The sequence below is a fragment of the Hoplias malabaricus genome, chromosome X2 (assembly GCF_029633855.1).
Source record: "Hoplias malabaricus isolate fHopMal1 chromosome X2, fHopMal1.hap1, whole genome shotgun sequence".
Taxonomy (NCBI): Eukaryota; Metazoa; Chordata; class Actinopteri; order Characiformes; family Erythrinidae; genus Hoplias; species Hoplias malabaricus.
The window spans coordinates 44,985,478-45,008,200 of NC_089819.1; the positions used below are offsets into that span (position 1 = coordinate 44,985,478).

General features: G+C 38.2%; 1 protein-coding gene across 1 annotated transcript in view; it reads right to left on the reverse strand.

The window, feature by feature from the left end:
• The window catches only part of LOC136676203 (chromodomain-helicase-DNA-binding protein 9-like), a 90,931-nt gene that overhangs the window by 61,209 nt on the left and 6,999 nt on the right, over window positions 1-22,723 (reverse strand). Inside the window, exon 2 of the mRNA XM_066653045.1 lies at window positions 17,372-19,067. Coding sequence (XP_066509142.1) covers window positions 17,372-18,943 — 1,572 coding nt within the window. The 5' untranslated portion in view covers window positions 18,944-19,067. The remainder of the gene's footprint in view (window positions 1-17,371; window positions 19,068-22,723) is intronic.

The window sequence follows — 22,723 nt, forward strand, 5'->3', positions numbered from 1 at the left end:
CTGCGTGGGTTTCCTCCGGGTGCTCCGGTTTCCTCCCGCAGTCCAAAGACAAATGTTGGTAGGTGGATTGGCAACTCAAAAGTGAATGTGTGTTTGTCTGTGTTGCCCTGTGAAGGACTGGCGCCCCCTCCAGGGTGTATTCCTGCCTTGCGCCCAATGATTCCAGGTAGGCTCTGGACCCACCGCGACCCTGAACTGGATAAGCGGTTACAGATAATGAATGAATGTTGATTTTGATGAAATCAATAAAATACATGCTTTTTTTTAAAGAGCAAGTGGTAAACCGAGTAGAATGGTATTTCAAATTCAACATTTAGAATTGTATATTAAGAAGAAAGAAGATTCAAAAATTGAGGGGAAAATATATGTAACATAATGGATTACTCAGTTATCTAAATAGAGTCACTATGCAATTCATGTAGGCACTACAGTATACAATGTTTGTTGTTTACAAACTATCTGTAATTAGTCTAAAACCTTTGTTAGGACACATGATTCAATACTGGCTTCAACATGTAGTTGCTGATTTCACCATTTCAAGTCAGAGGAAACAAAGATGCTATGTTAAAGGTTATTTCATTACTTTATACTTTAATTAAAATAGCATAAATGAATGTACATGGTGGATTTTCCCTCAAAAAATTATACCTTATGTAGAAGACATTGGGGAAGTTATGATGGCCAGATCTTTTCAGACAACATGTAAGGCATGTAAGGAAACAAACGAAAGGTGTTCGAGAGCCTCTGTAACATGGAGGTAAACAGGGTAAGGACACTCACTTCGCCTGTTTTAGTTGGTGTTAGTTAACGTTAGCTTGACTTGCTAAACTCGGTGGCTCAGATTATACTCGGCTACGTAGTTGCATTACGGAGGTTTATAGTGTCGGATGAATTAGAGTTCGACTTCGATCACATTTACAAGAATAACGGTACCTCTACATTTGAGTTTAGCTTATTGCTAGGCTACTGTCATGAATAATGTTGGTTATTTAGCGAGATACTGTCATGACAGTCAGTCATAACTGTGTTTTACCGCGGCGTTGTTCAGCGGTTGTCCACCAGTGACGTCACGGTTGCGTTCAAGAATTTCCGTAGCGAGCTCGGGTTTTTCCGTGAATTTAATAAAATTGTCAGTTTTAAAGCAAATTAAGCTGCTATTTTCATTTTAATTCATACTTATAATATGTCAGTAACTAAAATAATGTGAAATATTCATGGAGGTCCATTAAGTGGTGCTTAGCCTTTAAAGAGAAGAACTTAACATTAGTTTAACATCGTTGACCGTCTCACTGTAAACATAAATGAATGAGAGAAAAGTTGGGGCCTTGGAGTTTAGACTACACAGGGAGAAGGTGACAGCAATGAAAACAGAAATGAAACTATGATGTGTAGAACATTAGATTTCTGCTCTTGTAGACACAGACACCTATATTTAACCATACCTAGTGCCATTTATGTGCATTTATACACATGAAAGTCCAGATCAGTATCGGAACCAAGGTTTGTGTTCAGTTGCTTTGTATACATTTGATCAAGTAAGTTATGTTCCACAATGAAATTTAGTGAATGCACTTTTTATGATGTACTATAACTACTTGTATGTGGCTCAGATCAAGGTTGTAGCTTGTGTAAGACACAAATACATCCATTTCTAACATATGCCATGTTTAGCCTACTTATATACCAGGTCATTCACATTTTCAGTTCCACTTTAAATGGCTTAACTGTGTCCCAAACCACACACGACTGCACTTTTCCTTCTATACTAGTAAGTGCTCTTTGATAATGCATGAATTTATGCCCTATATGAAGTGCTAGTGTGCTGTTTGAAATAAATCAGAAGTATCCCAGTAGTTTAAATCTTAGCTTTTGTTTATGTTTACTACATTAACACCCAACATAAAAACCAAGGCAATTCATGTGCGAGACTAAAGGGAGGTGTTATATGTTATATTTGTCCATGTGCAACTTAGCATTAAAACATGCACAACTGAAATAAACATACTGAAATAAATCTTTTCTACTCTTGTTGGAATTAAAGCAATGAGCACATCTCCTGATTATATCCATCTATTTTCATTTATATGCATTCAACTACATGTAGTGGGTCAGAAAACACAAACCATCCAAAAAATTGGTTGAAAATTGGTTGGCTTGACCTAGCCCAAGACCACTTACTTTGGTCAGAGAAAATTTTGGTCATTTGGTCCAGATTGTGGTCCGAGGCACTTTAAGACCAAACAAGGCATGTGTGAAAGCACCTTAAATCACAACATGTTCTTGTTTAAAAGGTACACAATGTGGTACACTATTTGGTATTTTCTTTCAAAGGTCATTCGCGTTGATTCAGCTGATCAAAATTCACATAAACAGCAGCTTGTCATACCTTTTATACTTTGTGTTTGTGTGTGTGTGTGTGTGTGTGTGTGTGTGTGTAAGTAAACAGGAGCAAATGACATGTCCTAACGAGCTGTATCTCAGCGATATATTAAACTGCTTCACTAGTAACGGAGAAAACCAGACAAAAAACTGAAAGCAAAAAGAAGGAACAAAAGGAAGAACATGCTAACCAGAAAGAAGAAAAAAACAGATCCAGTGTCATAAGCACGTTTGCACACACAAACACAGAGGGTGAAAGAGCAGCATGTGTGGCTGTAATGTGCACTGAGGGAGAGAGGGGGAGATACAGGCACATGCTGACGCAGTCACATGGTACAATTGCCCCTGGCGCCATGGCAACCAAACAGTTAATATGCAAATGAGAGGGAATAGCTGCACTCTGCCGTTGGGAGGAGTTCAGTTCCGAGTAATGGGGGGGCGCACAGGTGCCAGCCTCAAATTCAACATCATTATCTAACCACTGCAGCACCAGTGACAGAGAGAGAGCAAATTTAGTCACCTTTTTAGAGTCTTATGTTTGTTTGGGAGCAGTTTCAAAGCTAGGCCTCTTGTACCTCTTGCTTTCAGTTTCTGTTCCCTAAGGTCACTTAAGCAAATTGTACAATACCACGTCCATACTGTGGGAATTTCAGGTCTATTATAATATTGTAGGGGGATTTCTAATTAATTAAAAAAACAGCTTTATAAGAAAGTAAATAAAGTAATTGAGAGTGATTTAAATTCTTTCTACTGACAAACGTACAGTTTCTACCTAGAAACTACCTAAAAAATATATTTTCTTGTCTTCTGTCTAATATATAACCATTTTTTAAAAGGAATTTTACCATTGACACCATTGTACCATTATCAACAAATAAAGAAAACACATTCAAGTTCACTGGATGTTTTACACAGAAGAAGCATAAATGTCTACACACACACACACACACACACACACACACACACACACACACACTTTTCCAAGTTTTAAAAGGAAAAATACAAATAATCAAGCTAAATTAGTTATATTCTGTTAGTAATAATTCTGTTAATAACTGGGTAGCCTCAAATGTGATGCAACATCTCTTCATACAACAAAGTTACACTACCCTTACCCAACCATTAGTGGAGACTGTGCTGGTGTGCCTGTTAACTGAATATAAATTACACTGTCAAGGGCCTGCGGAAGAAAGATTTGGGTCCATAATTAGGACTGGAACTGCAGGCTAATGTGGAGTTATACTAGAGAGAAAGACCAAGTGCAATAAGGATAGGGAGAACAGGGGAAAAACCACGAGGGCAATCTGATTAATGAAGGAGGACATGATGCGTAGCAGTGTTTCCTGAACCCATTAAACATGGCAGCAGCTATTAATGACCCTTAGAGGCTACAACATCAGCTAGCATGGCCCCCTGGTGAGGCCCTCTCCAACATGTGTACATCCACACAGGACTGTGTCTTTGCCCTACAGACATATGGAGGGCAATACTGACCCCACGCACAGTGATATCATGCAAACTTAAGCTAAAGTCAAAATCTCTTAATATTCTGGTGTACATGGCTCACATATAATCCAGCTGTTTGGATCATGAAGATTTGTAATTTACTCTGGTGACAGTAAATGACCCAGAGGTTGTGAATAGTTAACCCATAACTTGCTTTTTGCCATTCTATTAAAGAAGTCTAACTGTGTCTATATATATTAATATGTTGTGTGTTCCAAAACTTCAAGCTGCATGCAGAGAGGTAAAAAAAATATCCTTGGACAGGAAACATACATGTAACATATTTATGCAAACTTCACTAACAGTAAGTCAGCCACGCAAATTAGAGAAAGCCTGAATAGCCTGGATGTGTCCTTTTCAGTAGCTCTGATTTTGAGACTGTTGAATAAACTACAAAAATGGCTTCATATCTGTGCCTGAGCAGGGGGATATATATAGTAATAAGCCTATAAAAAGTTCCTTCCACGGATAGGTCACACAAGTTACTATGTTAATGCCTCCTCAACATAAAATTAGAAAATCATGTTGGAACCTAACTAGCTACCCTAGCTGTTGGAGCCAGGGTTATATTATTAAAGGAATATTTCTTGGTATTATGCTGTACTGACCCAACAAGACACATGTGTAACAAGCAAACCACAAACTGCCTTTACTGTTAGTACACAATCTGGTCAGCAATGTTTTCAGAGGCCTTGTTCCAATTCCCAATGTTATGTTCTTTGTGACCCTGTCTGAGTTCTCTTTGACCTTCAGGTTCTTAGGATGTCCCATTTATATTTTGGTTCTCAAGTGCCCCAAATTACCCCTTGATTTATGTGACTAGCAAGCTGACATGAGACCAGACAGAAGTAATTTACACTAGAGCCCTTGCAAAATAATGTTATTGTTACAGATGTGTCTTAGGGCTGAAGTAAGATTTATACAGTTGCAAATGCAATTAAATAAAAATTAATTTTTGTTTTCAAAAAATATTTTTTCCTTGAAATATTTTTTTTTTTCACTGCATTAAAAGCAAACAGTATACTAATCAGTTTTGGGTGTTGTGGTATGTTATATATTTTTCCAAATTATCCATATTTTGTACAATGTAAACTCTTCCTCTGAATGCCATTAGATCCTCTGTATTATGAGGTCATTTAACAGAAATATGGACATTTTTTTATTCATGCTATAAGAAAACTAACACTTCTCTCCATTGATGCTGCATGAAAGTCAGTCTCATCTACTTAAAATCCTTAATAGTCTGAACCTCTTTTAGTTTAGTTTAGTTTGAATTTAGTATTTTAGAGTATGGCTCCAGAGCCACCCTGCTGCCCTTGTGAAAGAGAGCAGCGAAGAAATGTATAAATAAAACCTGCACCTCGACTCGCACAGACTACAGCCCCACTACAGAAAAAACGCAGATGGAGCATTTTCTTGTTTAGATTTCCTGAGCTGTAAATCTTTAAGCTCTGTGCTCTTTCTTGAGCTTTTTAGCTTCACAGACCAACGGAAGTTATCATGGTTTGTGCTGAAGTACAGACTGTTGTTTGGTTTCAGTTGAGAATGAACCTTTCAGGTTCTGAAACCCATTTATGTTGGTGGAATTGTGCTGAACTCTTTAACATTATGTGCTTCGACTGGAACCAAACCAGTTTTACGTTGGTGAAAAAGGGCTATCAAGCTATCAGTTGCCAACAGCAATTGTAAGTGGCTAAAATTCATCTCAATTAAACTAGTGCAGTATTTGTATTAGTTTGGCATGGACACAAACAAGCATAGGTGCCACTTCTACATAAGTGACAGCTCAGCCAAAAGTGCTTGCCTATTGACTTCCTGACAAGAACAAGCATGTGCCTGTGGGAACAGCCTGTAGGCACATGCTTCTTTATTCTACTTATCGCATTGTCCTATCACCGTCTCACTAAACTGAGAGAAGCTAACTTTAGATGAAATGTATAAAAAAAAAATGTACCAAGAGCCTCCTTTACCCTGGACCACCATTCGTTTATCATACAGGTGTTTCTGGCATCTCAGCAATGGGAAGGTAGGGTCCAATATACATTACTCTTCTTATTAGAGGTCCTTGAGAGGCTTTGGTGTTTCATATCAATATCTTTATAAGAGCTAATAATTGTAGAAAGGAAAAAGAATCACAAAGGTGTAGTTATACAGGCTTTGTTTAGTCAATACAGTATATTTGAATGGTACTGGACATGTGTTAGGTGTACAATTATGTTTTAAATCTTTTTTGTGTAGCATAAACTGTAAATAAAAATTCAAACATTCTCTACTCTTTTGTCATTTTATGGTGATGGGTGCACAGCATTAACAATGACAGTTGTCATATTATTCACAAAACTAAGTCTAAAAATATTAATATGCAACATTCACGATTGTTAACAATGAAATCACATTCTTAAAAATAGTAAAAATCAAACTCACACATAATTTTGGATACATTATTATACCCAACAAAAGAACAAATTGATACACAGGCTTTTGAAGTGTTTTTTCCTTAATGGAACTCATAATGATGTACAAACAAATTCTTCTCACTTACATTTTTAAGCTACTTAATATTAGGTTTTTTATTTTTGTGGTTGAATTAAATGACAATTTTTATTTTAAATACTCTGCAACCATAAAATGTCAGTGTACATTTAATGGTGTGCCAGCTCCATAGTGTAACAGCAGGGCCATTTATCCATGTAAAATATGCACTTCCATTTACTATTATATTTTAAGTAAATGTGTGTGTAAATTGAAGGAACAGTGCTGTCCTCCTCCCTCAATCCACGGGTGAAGTGCCCTTGAGCAGGGCACCAAACCCCCAACTGTCTCCCTGGGAACCAGAGGTGATGACTGCCTGCTCCTCCAGGTGTTTGCTCACAGACACAGATGGGTTAAATATGGAAGACGCATTCCTCTGTATGTTGTACAATGACACATAAATGCATGATTAAATTTATATTTATAGAGTGGAGTTGAGGTTGGCTCAGTGTTGCTTGGGTAAAGTGGTCACTTTTGACAAACCTATTAACAATACTTGTAGCTTAGCTGCCAGTAAGGGACTATTCATTTTACCTTTGTTAAACTTGCGTTCAAGAACTTTTCCCATCTGTACTGTACAGAGTTGAATGTCTGAAAACGTCTAGCAGATCATTACAAAATTAGATGTAAATGTTACATAGTAGGAGATATTTCAGGCACTGGTTTTCTTCCTGAATTAAATTAATTTCAATACAAAAACGTAATTCGCCTTGCTACTACTTCACTTCAATACACTTGAAAAATAAAGCCGTAGCATGCACTAGAGAAGTAAAATGCATTAACAAAAGGCTATTTGAATTTTCAGGGAACTTAAAACAAGGACTTTGAATAAGAATATGCAGCTGGAAGTACAGTTGGGGCTACATATTTAGCTAGAGTAATAAAGTATATATCTTATTTAATTTGTGAGCTGGTTTCCTCAAAATACACTGTACACCACACAAATACACATACTTCCTAAGGGAAAAGTTATAATTTTACCATTCAGGCCATTTATTATCCAGCTTTGTTCCTAAAATGATTTACTACAGTTTAAAAAGGAAAACAACCTCCATTTTGTGTGTCACAAGAGTAAAGTATTAACAATACAAGCTCTAATGGAAGATACTGGAAGAACAAGTAAGACAAGGAGCTTGAATTAACGGCACACTATTATAACTAAACCCATTACCTACTTATACAAATAGATGAGGTTATAAAACATGCTTTTTTTTAGAGAGAGAGAGAGATTGTGAAATTTGTCCTTTTTGTCTTTGAATAAACAAGTTCCAGAACCATGACCACGCCACTATGGGAACAGACAAGATCCATGACGTGTGGTGGCTACCTGAGAAACCTGTTGACTCTCAATGACCAGAGAATGACCTGCTCTCCAATGTGGCTCTGACACTTGTTATTTCCACAGCAAAAAAAACTATGAAAATGGATATCATGCACACAAATAGACCTATCCTTGACAGAGCTACATGTATATGTATATGTACAAATAATTAGGAATATTGCTGGCAGTTATTACAATTTTATGACCTCTTGAAAACAGAGATACAAGCACAAGCCCAGCAATGTCAAAGTCCTTTGACTTATGCTTTGGGGTTTTTTTTCCAATCAAGGAGAAGCTATTGATTTGCTGACATGTTACTTGTCTCATTGCTATGGCATGTGAGGGGTTAACCTGACAGCAACGGAAGGAGGTCAAGTTGTGTCATCGCCCAAAACGCCTGACATTCCACCCACACAACCATCCCCCCACCAAATACAGTGAAAGCGACTGGCTAACACACACACACACACACACACACACACACACACACACACACACACACTCCAAAACAAAAAGTCTAAAGATAAGTAACCCTTGGTGGAAAAGTGAACTTAAACCTACATTCATGCTAAATGAAAAAGCACATAACAAAGAGACGATGTTTGATTTAGACCTACTGTGTGGTTTGGTCTGGACGACTTCCCACGTGCTCTCACTGCAGTCCAATGCCAAGTCAACTCGCCCCTCCCTCTCCTCTTCTTGCTCTCTCTCTTCCCTTTTCTTTCTTTTATTTTTCCTCCCTCCCCTTCCGTTCCTCAGCACAAACCTCTATATTCTACTTCCTTATGATCTTTAACCTATTAGGTCCCTCCCCTGTTCCTGGGGGCTAAACTCAGGCCGGTAGAGAGCACTGGTGGTACCTGATCTCAGATCAGAGTGTTTCGCTCACTTGTTCTCTCTCTCTCACTCTCTCTCTTTCTCACACATACACACAGACACACACAAGGGTGTGTGTGTGAGTGACAGGGTATCAGGTTACAGCTCTGGTTGGAGGCTTCGCCTGGCAGGCAGAGTGAGTTATATAAACCTCACTGTGGCAGGGTCAGGAAGCAACAAAGCCAGCGATTCAACAGAGGCCGTCAGCCTTGCACACACACGGAACTACACACAAACAACCACATAAACACCCCAAATGATCTGCTCACACCAAACACAGATATGCACAGTAGTCTTTTTCTGGCATCATACAAATATAAAGGGGAGGCAAAACTCAAGCTAAAACCAGCGAAGCATAAATGTGGCACCTGCGTGACTTTATTTTCCACACTTGCACCCTATCATAAAGGTACACAAGCACCCTCAATCTGTCAAGGATATGATGCACTAAGAATAATGTCTGTCAATCATAATTTCCACTTCTACATAAGCCATTCTTGAGGCTGATGTTCAGCCAGCATGCTAAAGAAAGACCTGGTATTATAGTGGAGATATTACCAATGTACCCACATAAACTAACATGAATAAAGATACAGGGCCCAAAACTGAAAAAATGAATGTTTTCATGTTCAAAACCATAGTATGTTTCACAATATCTTTCAGGCTTACTCAATCATGTTCTTTACATATCAAAAATGAAACAGCAGAAATGTTTAATTACGAGATCCAAATATGTAAATCATCATCATGTTGTTTCCTTTCCTTTTTTTTTTTTTAACTTGAATGTTTCACCTTTATATAACTGCATGTGTTGGGGTTAGCATTCAGGTTGCTGAATTTTCAGAGTACACAATGCTCTAGCACACACAAAAGACTCTCTGTCAGGCTGGTTATCCCCCTCTCTCTATCTCTCTTTCTCTCTGTGAGTGTGACAGCTTCAGTTCATGACACCACCATGCCCCTTCTCGTGATCTACTGGTCTTGACTTCGATCAGTCGGCGCAGGACCACTCATAATTTCATGCGTGAGCAGTCTTCTAGTAGTCTTACAACCAAACCAAAATTGTTTTACTCTTAACAGCTTCAAACTTCAATGCCGTAATCATGGATGGGCTGCAATACATGATGTTTCTTCATGAAAACTACATCAGTCAAATATGAAAATGTCCACATTCAGGACATCAACAACTGCAGCTCTTTAGTCCAAAGAAATCAAGCACGGACACAAAATCAGCTTTGATTTGACTCAATCACTCCACGGAAGCCACAGTTTTTACAACTGCTCAAATGATCTAATAATCTAATAAAAATATTTATCTTTGCTAGTATAAATCAATATAACATTAAGAATAATTTAACAACCCATCCATCCATCATCTGTAACCGCATATCCAATTCAGGGTCACGGTGGGTCCAGAGCCTACCTAGAATCATTGGGCGCAAGGCGGGAATACACCCTGGAGGGGGTGCTAGTCCTTCACAAGGCAACACACACACTCACACACAATCACACCTACGGTCACTTTTAAGTCACATATCAACCTACCAACGTGTGTTTTTTGGACTGTGGGTGGAAACCGGACCACCCGGAGGAAACCCACGAGGACACAGGGAGAACACACCAAACTCCTCACAGACAGTCACCCGGAGCGGGAATCAAACCCGCAACCTCCAGGTCCCTGGAGCTGTGTGACTGTGACACCACCTGCTGCACCACCGTGCCACAATTTAACAACCCACAAATGCAGTTGTTAAACTTGCATAATTGTGATCTGATTTGTTAAAAATTCAGCATAATTTATAATTCTAAATGCAAACATTTTAATTCAGTGTGTGTTTTTATAAAGTGGTTAATTGTGTAGAAACCTACAAACTTGGACTTCTTTACAATTGTCTTGATTAGAAATGGGATGAATAGTCAACCATTTAATATACTCTACAGAACATACTCTAAGTACAACCTACATGTTCAGCATTTGTATTTGTGGTTTTGATTATTGCAAAATTCTAATAAATCTGAAAAAATTTCCTTGGGACACTATTTTAAAAAAATTTTTAGGCCATATGCTTGTTCAAATCTATCATAAAACAACGTCTCTGGCATTCTTGTCTTATAGTAACTATTTCTGAAGTATCTTAGAGGCATTAGACCCTTAAACAATTCACTAAACATTAAATACTCTTTATCTAGAGCAGAGTATTTATTACACATACATGTGTATGTGTATAGTGGTTTTGCTGGCTTTTGTAATTTAGCCCATGTTTTGAGATCAAATTAACCTGCTTTTTCTAAGCTTAAACCCTTAAAAAGTAAGCATGTAAATAGGAAACCACCAGTATGTTCAAAAGTTCACATTTGATAATATAGAAAAGCAAGATGTGGAGCGTTACTGGCCTACCAATATGGCCAAGCCCTATTATGAAAAATGTAAGTGGAGCACTATTCAGTTTTAGCCATACGTTTTGTTATCCTTGACGAATCATGGCTTATTTGACATAAGATGCTGTAAATCATTTAAATGTGGTAAAGATGCTGGCATGAAATTTGCTTTAGTGTTTCACTTCTCTTACTCTCTCTCTTATGGCTCTCTCCTACTCACAGATCAAAAATGATAAAACTCATCTCCTGGGCAAGTGTGTGATGTTTGTGTTTTTATATTTAGATGGAGCAGGGAAAGAGTTTGAGGAGAGCAAATGAAGTGAAGCACCTATGCATTTATATGTGTTAAATTTGTTTGTGAATATATTTTCAAACCCATCTTTATCTCATATAATAATGCAGTAGTAATGTGACTGCCAGAATGGAATTGCTTCATTATTTAATGTTAATTAATTAAATGAAGTGCTGGATCATTCTCAATACTACAGTGACACTGATGTGGTGATGATGTATTAGTGTGTACACACTAACACAACAACATGTCAGTGTCACTGTAGTGCTGAGAATGATCCACCACAAAAATCAACTGCTCTGTGTTGGCCTCGTGGGTGTCCTGACCATAGAGGAACAGGGTGAAAGGGGTTAAACAAAGTAAGCAGAGAAACAGGTGGACTAGAGTTTGTAATTGTAGACGTACAAAGTTCTCCTATACAGTCAGGGAAGCAGAGAGAATGAACAGTGAATGTAAAAACAAAAAGGTACTTATAATATTCTGATATGGCTAGGTACTCATACAATAAATATGAGCCAACTTAATCTCTTAATATAGATTTTCAAGGCAAAATGACACAAATAAAAGAATCATGCACCGGTTCATTAGTTAATGCAATTATTATTAACACGCAGAACTGGAACTTGTCAATGTAACTTTATATACATATTAATGGGTTTTGTGTTCATTTTTAATCTTGAGCAATATTGTCTCTTTAGATATACTCCTAAATATTCAATTGCATTTATTTTATCTGCTACCATTATGGAGCTATATTAGGGTCAAAAAAAAAAAAATTATCTGAAACTGAAAGTTCAAATCTTGAGATTGAACTTTGAAAAATACAACAATGTATTCAAAATTAAAATAAGTGTAGGATGATTTTTTTTTAATTTAAATAGAATTTTCATTCAATTATTTATTTTTTTAAATGAATAATTTATTTTAATTTTTCACTTTCCTATATATTTTGATATTCGAAGTCTTATATTTTTCAGTTGCAGATTTTAAGTTTTCACATTTCTTATCCTTTTTTCGATTGCAGATCTTATTTTCATTTTCTTTTTTTTTTCACCTCGGATCCTTGTTTTTCAGTTTCAGACTTCTGACCCTTCTCTTGTGTGGAGGTGGGACATCAGCAAAGGGGGGCGTGGTATAATGACTGACAGCATAGCAATGAAGGCAAAGGACCTTCCTCACTGTTGACTATGAGAAATATCACTGATGTTATACGCAATATTCAGTGTAATTTTATTGACAAAGTTCTTTATAGTGAGCTTTTTTAGACAACATTCGGCACCAATCACAGTAAAAAAGCTATAAACTCTGCCAGAGTGCGTAGTTTCACAGCCACACTTTACTTTCCCAGCACTTTGCTGGAGATGTTGTCCTCTCCATCAGGAAAAGCTGTAGCGAGCCGGTAACGAATCTGAATAAGCTCCTTATTCCCCAGGTTCTTAGTCTGATGTTCAGTTCCACCTTAAGTTGTGCTTTAAATTAAACTGGTTCTGTCGCTGTGCATTTTCCTTTATATACATTCTACACATCTACACAGTGTTTTATTTACATGCACTTTTCTCAGTGTTAAAACACAGAAATCAGCAGCAGTAACATTTAATGTGGAACGGGAAATGTAATTAAGGAGCTGGGGGTGAAAGAAGTTAATTTCACCATTGTTATCTGCACGTTGGAGCCAACAGCTTGTCCTGATGGAGCGGACGCCATTGCCAGCCAAGTGTATCACAGTAAAAGAGCGATAAACTCTGTCAGACTGTGTAGTTCCACAGCCACACTTTAGCTTCCCACCACTTTTCTGGCGATGGCATTCGCTTCATCAGAACAAGCTGCTGGCACTCAACAGAACCAGCTTAAATTAAAGCACAATTTAAGGTGGAACGGAACATCAGACTAAGAACATGGGGAATAAGGAGTTTATTCAGATTCGTTACCAGCTATCTGCAGCTTGGACTGATGGAGCAGACACCATTACCAACAAAGTGCTGGGAAACTAAAATGTGGCTGTGGAACCACACAGTCTAACAGAGTTTATAGCTCTTTTACTGTGATTGGTGCCGAATGTTATCAAACTGAGCTCACTATAAAGAACTTTGTCAATAAATGTTCTACACTAAATATTCCATATAATGTGAGTGTTCAGTGATATTTCTCATTGTCAACAGTGAGGAAGCTCCTCTGCCTTCATTGCTATGCTGTCAGTCATTATACCATGCCCCTCTCCGCTGATATCCCGCCTCCCACGCAAGAAAAGGGTCAGAAGTCTGAAACTGAAAAACAAGGATCCAAAAGTGAAAAAAAGGATCCGAAAGTGAAAATAAGGTCTGCAACCGAAAAAAGGATATGAAATGTGAAAAATTAAAATCTGCAACTGAAAAATATAAGACTTCAAATATCAAAATGTATAAGAAAGTGAAAAATGAAAAAAAAATATTAATTTTAAAAAATAAATAATTGAATCAAATTTCTATTTAAACTGAAAACTATTTTAATTTTGAATACATTGTTGTATTTTTCAAAGTTCAATCTTAAGATTTGAACTTTCAGTTTCAGATTTTTTTTTTTTCCAAATGAACAAAACTTTTGACCCTAATATAACTCCATACACCATTAGGTAGTGTAAATTTTTGTGGCTGATATTTTGTTATAAAGGCTTAAAATGATCTTTATCCAACATATTTTAACTTATTTCATTTTTGGCCCAATGAGGTTTTGGTAGGCTTATGTATTAAAAACATCATCATTTTCCAAACTCACTTTATCCGCTAGGTACACTGTGGTTCACAGGGCTTAATTGTTTTGTGATATTGCAATTAGCATTTTAACAAAAACCATTCATTTTCATATTTGGACCATATAAGCTAAGTAACTAATATTAAGTTTTAAACTTTAATAATATTTATACTTCATAAAACGAACACTTCCATGTAGAAAATTATCATTATTAAACAATAAATAAATACAAAATTAATCTCAACGGATATAAAATAAACTATAATGAAAAAAATACTAAAGAAATACATTAAATCTAAACATTACAGAATGATTTAGAGGGAAAATCAGCTACATAGTACAGCTCTTTTATTAAAAATAATAATAAATGGTGTTCTAACTTAGTTTAAAAATCACAAATATGGACGTAGTCAGCTCAAGAACCATTCAGCTTTGATCTGATGGCTTGAGCTGAAAACTACCACAGTAAAGTGCAGCCTCAAGGAACGGCCCCCAGAGCGTTCATTAGTAACTAATGCGCCAGGGAGAGAGGTTGAGTAGGCCCATCTCTCTTTCCTTTCTCTCTCTCTCTGCTAGTCTGAGTACAACTGCCTCACACTGTGCATCTGTTGGCTTTCTACAGCCCACTGCACATGAATGGTCCTGTCTAACCTTCAGACACACTCATACACTCACTGTCTCTCTCTCCCTCCCTGTTTGCAGGAAGTCACACAATCCGTACATCGATGACATTCTGCCTAAGCTTTAATTAAGGATCTGTGAGGATAGACAAATCAGCTCAGGAAGCCTGCTGGCTGACTTTTGGACTGCTGTCTATCTACTGATTTGTGAACATTCAGATGTGTTCCTATAAGCATCTTATTGTAAATTTGGAAAGGATATATATTGTACTAAAAGGTATTAAGCAAGTGTTAAAGATTGCTGTAAAACAGTACTACAAATACCACACATACCTCTGCAATATTATTGTTTGTGTGTAAAGAGAACATATTTTAATGATTTTATTTACAGTCAAAATAGCTTTTTCTATTTCAAAATCAACAAATGTATGTATTATACTAACCCTGGGTAATCAAATTAATTTTAATTGTAATTTTGTGCTTGTTACATTTATTTTATTGTTTTGTTTTGTTTTTTCAGTATACAGTGTACTCACTCTTGAGCTGGCTTCTCAGTGGACAGAAAAATGTATCATCTGTACAAATTAATATCTAAATCAAGAGTGAAGCTTGATAGTCTCCTGTATTTCAAAGATAAAAAAAAAGATCACAGATTTATATATCATTTAAGGTTTAACTCCAGTTTTGCAGTATCTGTGATTGCTTTTTACCTTAAAATTAAATAATTTGTAAAATTAAATTAACCTTTGCACTCTAAAATATGGATGTGAAAACATAAAAAATTGTTATAGATGAGCACAATGGAAGCCTTATAATTGTTTTACCTCTTTTTGAAAAACTGGTGCCCAAATACAACTGAAACTTTTCAATAAACCAGCAAGGATATAACATTGTTGACAAAAAATGGAAGTCTAACACAAAGCAAACACTAGGTAGGCGGGTGTATGCCTACCAACTCGTGGGTGTGTGTGCATCTGGCAGGTTAGCATTAGGTGTGTGTGTGTGCGTGTGTGTGTGTGTGTGTGTGTGTGTGTGACAGAGCGTGCCAGCTTGTGTGTCTATTGGCAGACAGACTGCACAGTGTGTGCGTACTTGTGTGTGTGTGTGTGTGTGTGTGTGTGTGTGTGTGCGTTTGTGTCAGAACTGGCAGCCACTGTGTGTGAGGCACTCTGAGCCTAGGCCTCCTGTGTCAGCAGCACTGAGCTGTGTGGAAAGGCTGAGCTGTTGCGTCAGAGAGACAGAAAGAGAGATAGAGAGAGAAAGAGCAACAGAGAGAGAGAGAGAAAGAAAGACAGGCACAGACTTCTTCTTTCACCAGAAGCAATCATTGCCTCCAGCAGAGGTGGCTAACAGTGTTTCCCCCTTTCTATTTCCACTTCATTCATCTCCCTCCCTTGTCCCCACTGACTCCTCATTCTCTTCACTCCCTCCCACGAGCACCCACCCACCCACAAACACGAACAAACATTCAGCTTAAAAAGCACAAACACACCATGCTTCCACCCCCACACTCCAGCCAGTCAGAGTACATGTTGTGGTATTCCTTGGCTGGCCTGACCCACATCTTGTTATAGCCTTAAGTATGCTTAGCCTCAGTAAGTCCTGAGCACACTGCTGCCACTCCTAATCAGTTACTACCTGCCTGCAGCCCTTCAACTCATGAGGAAAGACAATCATTATGACTGAACCAACCCTTTCCCCTTTTCCTCTGTCTTGGACTTTTCCTGTCTGTATTCATACCCATCTGTCTGTAGACCTGTATGGCTGGCTTCATCTAGCTCCCTATTTAAGATGAACTAGCTCCCTATTTCAGTTAACTCGCTGCTCTCTTCAGGGAAGTTAAATATTACACAAGAGTTTGGGGCCTATCTGCCTTTATTTATGACAAGATGTCAGCCCTGACACCATCCTTGTGTCGGAAATGAATCCCTACTATTCCCTATATTTCTCACTACATAGTCCACAATTTTAATGAACTAAAATTCAGGAGGGTTAGGATTCAGGTTGGGCAGCACAGTGCATTATGCGTATCCACTATCTACTGTTGTCAACTAGTGTACCCGTGTTGTATGCTATAATGTCCACTATGATTTCAGACATTACAAAATGGTGGAACCCCAAAATTGCACTATATACTGAATGGGGAACAATTTTGGGCACATAGCATTTCTATTCTATTCTATTGTTTTCCTATATATCACAGAGGTCAAAAATCAATTGTTCGAATGCTTGGTCCTATGCTGTTGTTCAAATGTTGAAATTACTAAACAATGGTGTATGACATTTCATATACATATACAGGTCAATCATTCAGTAAGATAAATTTCACACATTATATTTATACTTTGCTACCACAAAAATGAGCCTAAGCATGGGTGCATTTCCAAGGACTTTAAACTTAAGGCAGAGACACTGTAGCTTTGGTGCTAAATGGGCTAAATACTACCTATGCCAAAAAAATATTAGATACACTTCTATTATAAACTAGTATAATGCCATTGAGGGCAAAAGACCACCTGTAGGAAGAAAATTACTTAGCAGTATTAGCCTTGATAGCTCAGGATTGCTCCCATTGTCCTCCAGAATCAAAGTGAAACCTAATTTTTTTCCCCTCATCTGGTTTTGAAGACTAAAATATTCTTCTGTAATCTGTCATTCTGTGGATGAAATTTTGTGGATGAAAACAAAACTGTCAAATGCCAATCCCTACACCATACATCCACATTTTACATATCTTACCTGTGGCAAGGAATGCTCCAAAGGTATGCCTTCCTCATGTTCCACTGCTTCCACTTGTAATTTTTCATCGTGTCTTGTGTTGGTCCAGGATCTGCTGAAAGTCTCCTCCTGAACAAAAGCTTCCAGATGGGGCAACAATTCATCACCCAAAAGATTGTGCCCCTCAACAATCTCCTCGATCCCTCCATGCTGATGATCCAACAAGGTCTCATCAAGGCCCTGAAATCCACTACTGCTTGCATTCTGGCTGGTGGTGCAGTTATGTTCAGGTTGTGAGAAGTGGCCGTTAGTGGTAGAGAAAGAGTCTAGACCTTCAGAGAACATCTGAGAACCATAGGCATCCTGTGCTGCCTTGGAATTAAAAAGGCACTCTTGTGCCTGGCTCCCAGTGACCTGGATTTGAGATTTCTGTTGTTGTTGTTCCATTAAAGACTCTGATAAAAAAGGGCAGCGGGACTCCTGACCACCAATATTGGAAGCAGACGGGATGGCTGCTCGCGTGGTTGTCAGCGTGCCCGGAACAGCAGAGAGTGACTGAGATGCATGGACTCCAGGAGGAGGTTGTCCAGGGAAAGAGTAAAGAGAGGAGGAATATGAAGAAGACAGGCTAGCTGAGCAGGAAGGAAGGACATATCCTTCAGGGGAAGACTGCATCTGGAACCCTAGGTTACTGTCATCCACTTGTGGGATCCCAGAGAATCCTTGTAATTCTTGGGCCAGCTGGAATCTATTTTGCTGCTGAGAGGTTGCAGGAAGGATTGGTACATCATGGTAAGGCTTGGATCGAGAAATTGTAGCAGGATCAGTCCCTGGATGAAATGGACTCCCCTCTGAGTTTACAGAGCTATGATGGCTTTGATGGGATGTGACATTGTTGAGATAGTAGAAGTTAGGATGTTCTTGATATGTCTTGGTATGCTGGTGCAAATTCTGATTATTAATGGATTGATGAGGCACCTGGTGCTGGGCAGGTAGCTGATGCTGACTTAGGATTTGCTGACCCTGCTGGAGCTGTGTATGTTGTTGATTGTACTGATGTTGATGCTGCTGTTGGCCTTGACAATGCTGAAGTCTGTGTTGAAATTGCTGCTGCTGGTGCAGTTGCTGTTTAAGGTGTCGCTGTTGAAGCTGTTGATGATGTTGCTGCTGCTGCTGCTGATGATGGTATGGATGTACTCTCTGCTCGCCCCATACAGGGCTATTATTGGTATATATTCCATTGGTCTGAGGTCCTTGAGTCATAGATGGCTCTGAAAAATGGGACTGTTGACTAATGAAAGGTCCTCCAACATTGTTATTTCCTCCAGATCCAGGAAAAGACTGTGCCATGGAGGTCTGGACCTTAATTTCATCAAACTGCCCCATCGATTGACTATAGTGTACTCCAGGTTGGGTGCCAGAGGGCAAAGAATTTGCAATCATTCCTGGGTGCTTCTCAGTGCCCACTGCATTTATAAGAGAAGGCTCAAATCCTGAGCCTAGATCCAACTCATCCACCAAAGATACTGACCCAGAGCTGAAGCAATCCTGTGGCAAGCCATCAAAAAGATTTGAGTCACCAAAAAAGTCCATTGTAGGATCAGTCACAAGTTCACTGCATAGAGGCTTGTCTTCTTTAGTAGACTGTAGAGAAAGGACAGCCCAGAGGAATGATTTTCAGTGATTGGTTAGCCAACATGGGTCCATTACAGAGGTTCTGCATACAAACAAACAAACAAACAAACAAAGAGTATTAATCAATTTTGAAAGAGGCTATAAAATTGCCCGATTGTCTTGTGGTGGCCAAAATAGTATATTCTATATCACTGAACTATACAGTAATCCTTCGTTTTTCGCGGGGGATGCGTTCCAAGACCACCCGCAAAAAACGAATTTCCACGAAGTAGAGGAAAGATATTTTTTTATGTATTTAACGAGTATTTGGACTTTTAAAACCCTCCCTGTACTGTTAACAACCCACCCTTTGCATTAAACAGTCATTCTATAATGTTTTTCAGCTGGAACTACATGTGATATCCTACCAGTTTCTTTAATAGAGTAATTCCTAAGCTGTGATTTAGCGTCAGTAAATTTCACTTGGATGTGGACATGAACAATACATGTACTGTACGTAAGAAATACTTGTAAATGATATATTGATATGACAGCAAGAAGTTACTGTGCAGTATAATGCATGTTGTCTGCTACCAAGAGGATGCACAGGGTCTACTACATTATTCAAATTAATAACATATAGAATAATAAATGAACTAAAAAGAAGAGGAAAAGGACTTGAAAACAAAATCATAAAGATTTGTGCACTCTTCTTTGCTGACAATGGGCTAATAATAGTAATAGCAAGAACTTTATGAAATTTTAATGGATTTAATGAAATATTTTGGCAATTCATCTTTCACTGTTTTCCTAGATTTTCCCTCAATATCCGTGATATAGCAGCCATAAGCCCCCATGAAAAAACCCGCAAAGTAGCGAATCCGCGATAGATGAACCAAGAAGTAGCAAGGGATTACTGTATTTTGCTCCTAAAATTTATATATTTAAAAATGAAAGTACGTAAGTAAGAATATAAGAAGGACAAACATATTAGTATTGGAGGAGGAGATGGGTAATTTTTTCAAAGACCACTTTAAGCAGCCCAAGCTAGGCTGGGTTAGTGTTATAGAGTTCAAATATATGTAATATCATCAGTGAAAATTGGTATATAGGTAAATCAATCAAATAAATATAAGATATATGTATATTAACATGGTGCTGATAAACTATAATATAACTAGCCAACAGCATGGTTTCAATTATTTCTGAGACGTTATATGTGAGGTAATGATTGAGTCATTACTGACTTATACATGAGTGGCTGGGAAAGCAATTCCCGAGTCATTAAAACGTTCATTAAATCCCCTGTTATGACTTAACAGTAGATTGACCAACCAGATCAATCAATTTAAGTAACTGCGTGTAGCTCAGAATGTATTAATCTTGACAAAGCAGTGATTCACAGCTTGATTCATGATTTCAAAAGCTTGTAACACGTTTCAATTCTGTTAATAACTACATGATCCCTAACCAGTAGGTTCTTCCATTCATTTTTTATAAATATAACATAAAGGTTAGAATTATTCATTCATTCATTGTCTGAAACTGCTTATACAGTTCAGGGTTGCGGTGGGGTCGACCCGGAATCACTGGGCGCAAAGCAGGAACACACCCTGGAGGGGCACCAGTGCAACACACACACATACACATACACACACACTATGGACACTTTTGAGTCGCCAATCCACCTACCAATATGTGTTTTTGGACCGTGGGAGGAAACCGGCGCACCCGGAGGAAACCCATGCGGAAACAGGGAGAACACACCAAACTCCTCACAGACAGTCACCCGGAGTGGGACTTGAACCCACAACCTCCAGGTCCCTGAAGCTGTGTGACTGCAACGCTACCTACTGCACACCCGCGCCGCCCCAGGTTAGAATTACTTATGTTATATTTCTATCCTTAAAAATTGCAGATATATATACTGTAAATTTTAGAGATACATGTTAATCATAATACAAATTAAAAACTAAAAGGACAATTCAAATATAATTATTAAACAGTATATAGGATAAAGACCATATAGTTTCATGGCTTAAATGTAAAAAGGATATTTTTAAGTTTAATACAATACATCACGTAACAGATTATGTAAAGGTCTATTACAGATATCCAATTAATCCATGAAAGCCCTTTATTTCATTAACACAAGCAATACTAGGATTTGTGATGCTCTTTTGAGAAGTGCCACCAGCAGATGCCATTTCTTTCTTTCTCACACTCACTCTGACACACAAACAAACACACGCACATACACACACACACAAATGACACAAAAGCAGCCACATAGACAGACAGGCTGTCCTGACCAACACTGGTTGAGAAGGAGGTCAGTCACAACCTGCTGACTCACCACACATGAACAAATACACTGTCCAACATCAAGTTCACTGTTAGCACTTAGAGAAAACAGAGACTGCTTTATTTACTGCCTTATTACTATTTACTACTAGCTAACAGTAAATTGTTATTCATGCAATGTATAGATTATTTTTAAAACGACCAAAAACCTAGCAATGTGAATTGAATTTAGACACTGAACAATTACTGGATTAGGAACACTTACCTTGTTTCTATATTCACTGTTCATTTTGTGAGCTCCACTGACCATACAGAAGCTCTCTGTACTTCTACAATAACAAACTATAGTCCACCTGTGTCTCTGCATATTTTCTTATCCCCATTTCACCCTGCTTTTCAGCAGTCAGGACCCCATAAGGACCATCATACAGCAGGTAACATTTGGGTGGTAGATCATTCTCAGCACTGCACTGACATTGACATGGCGATGGTGTGTCCCCACGTGTTGCACTGGTACAGGCTGATCAGACACAGCAGTGCTTCTAGGGTTTTTAAATATCACTTACTGTCCACTCTGTTTGATGACGATCTACCACCCAAATCAAATCTGCTCTGTATGGGTACAATGGGGGTCCTGACTATTGAAGAGCAGGGTAAAATGGGGATAAAAGGGTATGCAGAGAAACTGGTGGACTACATTCTGAAATTGTTTACAAAGTGCTTCTGTGTGGTCAGGGGAGCTAATAAAATGGACAGTGAGTTTAGATAAAAAGTGTTCCTAATCCAGGGATTGTTCAGTGTAAATGTACATAAAGGGGACACCTAACAGCTTTGCAAGACTTTTTTTCATGACTAATACTATCACTACCACATAATCAACAAAAAGATGAGGCATCAACCATCATTCAAATATAAAAAAAAACTGAATACTATGTGTTGTGAAATGAAACTGTTAAGAATTTGTTACTGTGAAAAAACAAACAAAAAAGAAAATTTGGAAATAAACCAGGAGACTCCTGGTTTACTCAGAAGAACGTTTGGACCGTCTCATGATGTTAAGTTATGTGCCTCTCCCTGTGCCTCTCACACAAACAAAATGTTGCTGCATTTAAAAAACAGGGTCATGAAGTAATTCTGTGGGTGGTGATCCTCAGTCAGTTCTGAGAACAAAAGTCACAAGAGTGACAAACAGTTAACAGCCCATTCTGCTAAAGGACTCTTCTTCTAAATGCAGGTGGGAAGCTTAACCCGTCATGACCTCTGGAAATCACACAAGAAGCCCCCTTTTGCCCGTGTGTCAACAGAATGGGAAACAAGCCAGTAACTTTTGTTTTCTAAGATCTCTGCACCTGTCTAAACCAGGAAACATGTCAACACCAAAGATTATCTGAGAGCAGGTTAAACATTAGAATAAGTGAAGCTATTGGAAAGTCGTAGCCTATGTGAAGCTTTTAC